Source organism: Cornus florida, unplaced genomic scaffold (genome assembly GCF_030987335.1).
Source record: "Cornus florida cultivar Cherokee Brave unplaced genomic scaffold, ASM3098733v1 CherokeeBrave_3.0.0_Hap2_Chr07, whole genome shotgun sequence".
Classification (NCBI taxonomy): domain Eukaryota; kingdom Viridiplantae; phylum Streptophyta; class Magnoliopsida; order Cornales; family Cornaceae; genus Cornus; species Cornus florida.
The window spans coordinates 35,309,702-35,319,035 of record NW_026775577.1 but is presented as its reverse complement, the minus strand read 5'-3'; the positions used below and the strand labels follow the sequence as shown (position 1 = coordinate 35,319,035).

Genomic DNA, 9,334 nt, shown 5'->3' with positions numbered 1-9,334 from the left:
GGAATAGAAGAAAGACTAACCTCAACAGATGAAGAGAGATGAAGTAGCAGCGGTCGGATTCTAGCTTAAACTCAGAGACAGGATCACAGATACAAAGGCCCGAATGGCAAAAACACAATATATAGACGAAGTGAAGTGGATAACAAAAAGGCGAGCACGAGACCCCAAAAATTGAGAGCACAAATAGTAATGATAGGCAGTAACAACCGCAAAACCTTCTCCACTTCTTGAAAACAGTTACAATTCCATATACGAATTCAATTTATAAAAGGAATCGGGGGCAAAGTGTGAAGGGAAAATTCCCCACCAATCACAGCATACCACGTGGCAATAAGAATGTAATCCATTGCTAACTGAAACCACATGAAAGCCCATTATCAATTGGAAGCCCAATACCAGAAAATCCACAAACATATCAAGTCGGCCCGATTAACGAAGGAAGCTCTTCTTGACATAAGACGGATCAAGGGCCAGCCCACCCACGGTTAGCCTATAACTCTATAACGCCCGCAATAAAAGAAAAGGGTACGATATTAGTGGGCATAAAGACCCACGTCCAAAAAACTGCTAGTAACGGCTCCATATAATTCTCTGTACAAAGCTTATAAATAAAGCATGAATGAGAATGAGAAAATATTAAATTCCCATCATTGTTTCTCTCTTGCAAAAATTATCTATTTTATTTTCCATATTCCGTATAATTTCTTTGATTTATTTCTTTAAGTGTTCGGGTGTGAAAAATTGCACCTACACCGGCTTACTGAGGATTGCTCTGATCGAATGTGTTGTGGGGACTATTATCCGATGAACCTCAAAGTAATGTCAAAGCTTCCTTTTTGCTTAGACTAAAGCGAGGATGACTTTTTCTACCATCGAGTACCTGTTTTCTACATTAGTCATGGTTTTGCTGGAATAGAAGACCGGGTGTTGCTTCTTACCCACTTCTCTTACTAGGGCTGAGCTGGTTGCTGATTGGGATACAGCCAGATAGAGGTACAATGGTTCCTCTGGCTCTGAGGCAGATAAAATTAGAGGGCTTGTCATATATTCCTTGAGTTTTATGAGAGCTTCTCGCTGCTCTTCCCCCCAGATGTCTCCCTTTCTAGCCTTGATTGCATCAAAGAAGGGCTAACATTTGTCCAACAACCTAGCTATGAAGTGGCTAAGAGCCGCTATTCTCTCGGTGATAATTTGGACTTCCTTCATGGTTTGAGGTTCTTAATTCTGTAGCAGTTTTGTCAACTGGGCAGGGTTTGCCTCTATTCCTCTCTTGTTCACCAAATGACTGAGGAATTGGCCTGAGGAAACCCCAAATGAAACACTTTACTGGATTTAACATCATTTTATTCTCCCTGAGAGTGTCGAATACATCTTGCAGATGATCTTTCTTATCCTTGCTTTTTACAACCATGTCGTCTATGTAAGCCTCAATTGTTCGGCCGATCTGCTTTTCGAACACTTTATTAATTAGCTGTTGATAAGTTGCCCCTACGTTCTTTAGTCCGAAGGGCATTACTTTGTAACAGTAGGTCCCACGTTCGGTAATGAAAGAAGTTTTCTTTTCATCTGAAGGGTCCATCGGCATCTGGTTGTAACCTTAATAAGCAACAAGGAAAGTTAGTTTATCATACCCGGTCGTAGCATCCACCATCTGATCGATTTTGGGTAGTGGGAAGCTATCTTTCGGGCAAGCCTTGTTCAGGTTAGTGAAGTCGATCCATACTCTCCACTTGCCATTCTTCTTCTAGACAATGACTACATTTGACAACCATTGAGGGTACTGGACTTCTCTGATGAATCTTGCTTCCAGAAGTCGATCGACCTCTTCAGCAATGATTTTTTTTCTTTCAAAGGCAACCTCCTCTACTTTTGTTTCACTAGGTGGTGGCTTGGGTCCACGTTCAAGCTGTGACATGCTACATGTAGGTCAATTCCTAGCATGTCCCATTGATTCCAAGCGAAGATATCGGCATTCTGCCTTAAGATTTTTGTCAACTCTTCCTTTTTTTCTGGGCTAATTAGAGTGTCCCCATATAGGTTAGCTTGTGTTCATCCCCTGTGATTATTTGCACGGCCTCTAGGGGTTCTTTGGTTGGATGTTCTTCTTCTGACTCCTTACTCTCTTCGGGAGAGGAAGAGCCTGGTAATTGTTTTCCTTTATTAGTTAGACAAACCGTAGTATGGTAACACTTCTTTGCCATCACCTAATCCCCCCATATATCGATGACTTCTCAACCATTTGGGCCAGTGCACCTCATGACTTGATGTAGAGTTGATGGGACTCCTTTCATTCAGTGGATCCATCATCGACCCATTAAGAGGTTATAGGTTGGGTGGATATCCATAATCATAAAGTTCTCTTTTAAATATCATTTGGCTGCAGTGACTGATAGCATGATTATGCCTAGAGGTTCCACCCTTCTTCCATTGAACCCTGCCAGGGGATTTCTAGTGGAGCAGATCTGATCAAAGGCCAACTTCAGTTGATCGAATGTCCACTTTGTTATGATGTTGGCACTGCTGTCTGGATCAATCAGTATATACCTGACCAAACAATTGGCTACTAGCAGACTGGTCACTAGTGGATCTTCATGTGGATTTTGTATCCTCTTGAGGTCTCCCTCATGGAAGGAGACATGCACCAAACTCTACTTATACTCAACTGCGTTGATTTCGCTGACCCTTCGTAGCTTGTGGGCTTGCTTGAGTTGAATCTTGTAAAAAATTTCTGGTTGTTCATCCTCTTCCAAACGACCATGAATCATATTGATTACTCAAACAGGATGATTGTTTGCCGCGGTTAGGTGACCGAAATCATTATGGAATGCACAGTGCTTACTTTGGTCTCTTTGTTCCATTGGTTGTCTGATTAGTGGTGGGATCTGGAAAATGTTTCTATCCTTAGCCTCCTGATACAACCTTACTAGTGTTACCTTAAGAGGTGTGACTTTCTCGGCTATTCTGGATTTCTTCTCCAGAGTTCTCCCCTCGATACTCGAGGGTTCTCGATGAGCCCTTGACCTGCTCGGGCTCTTTTTCTGTCAGTTTTGTACCGCGACCAGAGTTGATCTTTATTGCCTTGTCATTTCCTTCTTTTCTCAAGTCTGATGTAGTTTTATACTCTCGAGTTTAACTCCGACATGTTAGCTAGGGTCTTTTTTACCAGTGAGGAATGAAAATGTGAGCCTTGCACCATAGCTATCTTGAATGCCTCTATGGCTGTATCCTGATTGCAATCCGGGATACCTAAAGACTCCATGTTGAATTGAGTAAGAAAGGCTTGTAAACCCTCCCCCTTCATTTGCCAAATCATGAAGGGATTAGCAATAGTCTTTTTCTGCTTCTTGTTTCTGCAATACTGTGCCAGGAACGCAATGCATAGTGTCTCAAAGTTCAAAATGGACTTACACGGGCAGTTCTTAAACCATTCCAGGGCTACTCCTGTTAGGCTGGATGGAAAGATTTTGCATATGAATGGATCATTATGCGTTTCCAATGTCATCTCCTGAGTGTAATGATTGAGATGTTGGAGGAGGTCTCCAGTTCCGTTGAACTTGGTGAACTTTGGCATTGTGAACTTCTTGGGTCTTGCCACCCATTCTATTTCATCCAAAAAGGGAGTCTTCACTATCGAAGCAGTGAACTCTCTCGCCATGTCCTCAGGTGTTTGGGCCTTAAGCCCTTTGATCCGCTCATCCATTTCCTTTCGAAATCTAACAATAAAATCATTCCCTGGTGATTGTTGATCATCAACTGGGATCCATACTTCTTTTCTACCTTACTCTATATAGTCATTTAAAGCTGGGCCTTGGTAGTTCAAGGTCCTTCCATCGTGGTATTTCCTAGGAAACGGGATTGGCTTGTTATCTCTTCGATATCATTTTGATCCAACGCTTTGTCGATTGGTTGCCGTGAGACCCTCCGTTGAAGGGGAGGGTTATTTGGTCCAAGCGCCAGAGGTGGATCTTCGTTCTGATGCTCGGGTTATGGGTTGATCAGCGGATCAATTGGTCGAGTGTTGGCTCGAAGTCCTTCATTCTCCTGGCATAAAACATTAATTTGCGCTATGTTGGCTTCATGAGCCTGTCTTAGCTCATTAATCTGTTCTGTGCTATCTTCGTTGGCTCGCCGAAGGACGTCAAATTGTGTTTGCATCTTTTCACGCATTTTTTATATGATATCTTGTCGTGCAGCGTCTGATCATGTCTCTATTCCGGAGAGATGTCGCATTAAAGTGGTAAAAAATAGACTTTTTTGTATCGAATTCCCACAGATGGCGCCAAAGTGTAGGTGCAATTTTCACACCCGAACACTTAAAGAAATAAATCAAAGAAATTATACGGAAAATAAAAGAGATAACAGACAATTTCAAGAAAGAAACAATGATGGGAACTCGATCCCTTTCCATTCTCATTCATTCTTTATTTATAAGCTTTATACAGAGAATTACATGGAGCCGTTACTAGCGGTTTTCTAAACGTGGGTGTTTATGCTTACTGATCGTGCACCCCTTTCTTTTTTGGCGGGCGTTATGGAGTTATGGGCTAATCGTGATCGGGTTGACCCTTGATCTGTTTTATGTCAAATGGAGCTTCCTTCGTTAATCGGGTCGACTTGACATGTTTGTGGTCTTTTCGTTATTGGGCTCCCGGTTGATAATGGGCTTCTGGGTGGTTTCAGTTAGCAATGGACTATTCTTTTATTGCCACGTGGTATGTTGTGGTTGGTGGGAATTTTCCCTCCATAATCTATATATAAATTATTTCACTATGGTTTTACAATTATACATTATATTAATTAAGTAATAATAATAATATATCTATAATTATACACGAATGAGTTTCAGAATATCAATAATTTTCTCTCAAAACTACGAATTTCGAATGCAATGTTGGAAATGATTAGAGAAGAAAAAATATTAATGTTATTTTGATACTAATAACATTAGCATTAGGGGTGCAACTTGGGTTGGGTTGAAGTGCTAGCAACCCGAGCCAACCCGAACCCGAATTCTAATATTATTTTCATATATAGTTTTACTTTTAAATACATTATATATAATATTTAAACTATGATTACTTTTTTTCTTTTCAACTTCTTTTATTAAATCTTAACTTATTGTATGTTAACATTTAGGAAAATTAATTTTCTAAAATTTTGTTTGTAATTTATTAAAAATCTACAAAAAAAAGTCTTTAAACTTTTTTCTTGTTTAAGAGTAATTTAATGTAAAACTAATTCAAGATCATATTACATTTTTTGTGTAAGTATTAGTAATATGAGTAACCCGAATTAACCCGAAGTTTTTACCCGGAATCTAAGTCCGAGTTGTAAACCCGAATTTAAAAGTAGAAGAATAGGTTGGACTTTGGTTGAATAGTTAAGGTTGAGGATAGGGTTAGGATTGAGATTGGGTTTAGCATTTCATATGATAGGTTGAGCTTCAATTATACCTCAAACTCTCCCAACCCACCTGAATTGCTAACTGGCATGGTGTTAGAACTATACTAGAGAAGAAACTAAATATAAATAGATTAGCACACCAAGAAAACTCGTGACACTTGTCCAATAAAGTCAAAGTTGTCTAATTTTTCTATACTAATTCCCAATAGAACAAAAGTAAAGAAAAAAACTAACTATAAATAAATTAACTAATGATTCTTAATTTATCCTCTACTATAGGATTCCACGGGATTTGATTTTAGAATGAAATTTATATTGTTCGGAAAGGAAGGAATTTTGACAAGAATTGGATTTTATCAGATTTGAGAGGAAATATCATAGTTGTAACAAATACAGGAAAAATTGGCAGAATTTCATGGGATTTGTGACGAAGTGAGTAACAACTTTTTCAAAGTTTCTTAATTTTACCAAAATATCCTCCTCTCTTGACTTATCACTTTTCTATAAAGTGAGTATTCGCTTGAATTATCAGTCATTCCATTACCTTTCCTTATCAGTCGTCAATCCCTTCTCTTCCAATACGCAAGACCAGCTTTTTCTATTATATACAACAATTCTGATCTCTTTAATAAGAAACACTTATTTCTGTGTGGGATGCTTTAATTAAAGTAAGTAAAAAAATATCTTATGCATTTTTTTCCCCAATTTTCTTATATTATAGTTTTAACTTGTGAAGTATTTTTATAATAATAGTCTTATCCTAATGGGAAAAAAAAAAAAAAAAAAAAAAAAAAAAAAAAAAAAAAGCAATGCAACACTTCCATGCTTTAATCTGCTTCATGAAATTTTTGAAAAAGATCAAGCTACAGGGGAGTAGCTGAAAGTGCGAAAGAAAAAAATTGTTGTTATTGGCAAATGAAGAAAAGGAACGTCGTTTAGCAAATGAAAGAAAGACAATTGAGGACATTGATGACTTATTGGCTAGAAACGAGATTGACCTTGAAAATTCTTGAAAATTTTGAAGACGAATGTAATGACCCGGTCATTTTCCTCCTTTTCCTTTTTCTCAAATTTTACGGATAAATTTTTTTCGTTTAATTTTCTTTTTCGAGTTCTATTTCTCGACGCTTAGTATCATTTCGAGCGCTCAGAAATGGTTTCCGAGACTCTTTCCCTTAGATTGAAAACTTCCTTTAAGGACCGAGTCATTTCCACATTTTTTTTTTTTTTGGACACTATTCACTTTTCGTCTTTTTCCCTATTTTGTCTTTTCCCTGCTTGTCACTTTTTGGCACAACCTCACTTTCCGTGCTTGGAGTTGGTTTTTGACTTCACGTATCTTCATTCTAAGTGGTTTCTACGAAATATGTATCTTTACTTTTGCAGTAAAGTACTCTGGTTGTTCCCAGTATCCATAGGGGTATGGATGCATAGTTTTTCAGAATCTTTTTCTTTTCTTAGGGTGTTTTTCATAAATATTATTGAAGATATTTTATTTCAGGGGTTGTTAAGAAAATATTTTTAGCATTTTGGGTCATTAGTGCAGTTTTCACTTTTTGGAGGAGCCATTGAGCAATTAATGAAAGTTATTGCAAAAATGCCTTGTTTTGAGCCTGGATCCTCGTACATGATTCATTTTCACATTTTGTCAAGTTGTGTGCTCTTAGAATTTCCTTCTGGTCATTTTTCTCCAGTTTCTGGCCCCGGTTGCCGCCGAACTTGTTCGAGGCATATCTCTCTGCTCAGGACTCGATTTTTGGCATTGTTTCTTTCGTTATTCATATTTTCTTATTTTGGTTCTTTTTCATTCACGGAGTTTTGCCGTTTGAGTGCGTCTGCTCAAATTTCACTTTTCCGGACCCGGCGGGGCCCTTTCGTGGCACTTTTAGGGTTTTCGTATAAATAGGGGGTTATAAAATTAAAAAGTTATCTTCCCCTTTCTTTATGCACGACCAGAAGCTTCTATGATAGCCCAAGGGGGGCTGCCACCCTTCTTCTCTCAATTAAACCTTCTTCCTTTTGTTAAAAAGTCAAAGTGCCTTTGCGTTTTGTATTTGTCTTGACTACGCGCATCTTTCCCCCTTATTAGAACCCGTTTTTGGCCAATTTTTGAGTTCGGGTTTGAGTTCAAGTTTGAATTTTGGTAGGTCCTCTTTGGAGTTTAATGTTCACGACGTTGTCCCTGACAAAATTCCAAAGTATTGTCAGATTCGGAGTGGTTTCATTTTGGTGGCTTTTGAGATTTTCATCTCAAATTGAGGTAGGGAATGTCTTAAGCTTTTATTTATGTTGTATTGATGATTTTATAAGCTTATACCACTTATATGCATGTTTTGTATTAATCTTAGAATTTAATTTAATTATTTTCCTTGTGTAGGATTTAATTCTCAAGGATGTGTATAACTTAGAATTAAAGTATAGCATGCTAGTAAATTTAGCCTTAGTATGGTTGTTGACATATATTAAATTTGGGTCATTTGAATAAGAATTGCAACCTTTATTTAATATTTTTATTTTCTGATAGATTAATTCCCATGGTCGTACCTTGCATAAATTAACTTGTGATAGGTTATTAAATTAAGTTTTGGCATGCTCTTTGACGTACTTTAATTTTGGAGCATTTGGATGAGTATAAAAATCTAGAGATTTTAATTAAATGAATTAATTAAAATCGATTTAAGGGTTCCATTGGTTTAATTGAGTTTTAAACTTGATATTTGAAATGACTAGGACTTATTTACTAGTATATATTAAATTAAGACCATTTGAAGTTACTTTAGAAGTTAGAGATTTAATTATCATGATTTAATTAAATTCTACTTTGTTGTTCCATTGGCTTAATTAAAATTTAGAATGGATGTATGTAATGGCCATGCAATGTTGTTTAATATGTGTTAATTAGGGATCATTTGATTGAGATTTGAAACTTAGAGAGATTAATTAGTTTATTTAATTAATTTCCATTTCTATAGCGTTAATGATTTAATCATGTGTTTAACATTGATTATATGTTTAAATCATGATTTTGAACTTGTATTAGATTCATGAGTTTATGATTTCAATGTTGAGATATATTGTTATAGCGTGTAATGAATCGCACACTAAAAATTCGACATTTGTCATGCCTTAGTAGTTGTGGACTTAGAGCATGTATTGTATGTGTTTCCAAATTCGGTTGTGCATGGTAGATAGTTGATTATCTTGTATATACATGTTGATATATACGTTGTTGCATAACTTGTTGATTTTGAAAACTTGGGGATATTATTATTTGACTACGGCTAAAACATGGTTCTAGTACGGGGGATTGTCCTTCTACAGTCTAGTGCGCACATAGGGAGGTTACCCATGGGCTAGTAACCCTAAAGTAACTATGGTGTCGGTCTGATCCAGCGTGACGTCCAAGTATCCACTTTGTTTAATTTCGCATTTCATTTCAAGTTGATAACTAGATGATATCGTAACTTTTTGTTCTTTAATTGATTTCCCATTTTAAGTTTCAAGATGTTAACTTAGATAAATCATGTTTTATGCGTTGTATTAAAAGTTCCAATGTTGGTTAAATTGCATCGATATTGTGATTTGTATTTTGATGTTCAATTGTAGTTTAGGAACGATCCTATAGATTCATTTAGAACATAGACGTTAGGTGGCATGATCCACTTTAGTTGTTTTCATATTTTAGATTTCAAGTTGAGGACTTTGAGAATTTATATCTTGTTGCTTTGTATAACATGCTTCTATGTTGTTTAAATTGCATGAATGATGTAATTTATGCTAGAAATGATCTAAGGTAGCTTATAATGCTCCTTGAGTCTCATCTTGACATAGACGTTAGGTGGCATGAGCCCCTTTGACTTGTTTCACCTTAAGGTGATAATTTTGTAAAATGCTACGTCGATGCATGCTCATCTCCTACGAGTAGCTTTAT

General features: G+C 36.9%; 1 protein-coding gene across 1 annotated transcript; it reads right to left on the bottom strand.

Annotated features, from left to right (window-relative positions):
- Positions 1 to 1,162: 1,162 nt before the first annotated feature.
- LOC132316568 (uncharacterized) lies at positions 1,163 to 3,700 on the bottom strand. Its single transcript, XM_059815044.1, has 3 exons — positions 3,164 to 3,700; positions 2,840 to 3,038; positions 1,163 to 1,596 (listed from the first exon to the last, which is right to left on the bottom strand). Exons 1-3 carry the CDS (start codon positions 3,698 to 3,700, stop codon positions 1,163 to 1,165), a joined length of 1,170 nt encoding a protein of 389 aa, XP_059671027.1.
- Between the last annotated feature and the right edge of the window lie 5,634 nt (positions 3,701 to 9,334).

Excerpts from the sequence above, each read along its gene's own strand:
- LOC132316568 (XM_059815044.1), bottom strand. The coding sequence starts at position 3,700 with ATGGATGAGCGGATCAAAGGGCTTAAGGCCCAAACACCTGAGGACATG. Across the intron at positions 3,039-3,163 it reads CACATTTTCATTCCTCACTG|AAAAAGAGCCCGAGCAGGTC; the intron begins GTAAAAAAGACC and ends CAAAACTGACAG. Across the intron at positions 1,597-2,839 it reads AATGGAACAAAGAGACCAAA|GTTACAACCAGATGCCGATG; the intron begins GTAAGCACTGTG and ends TTGCTTATTAAG.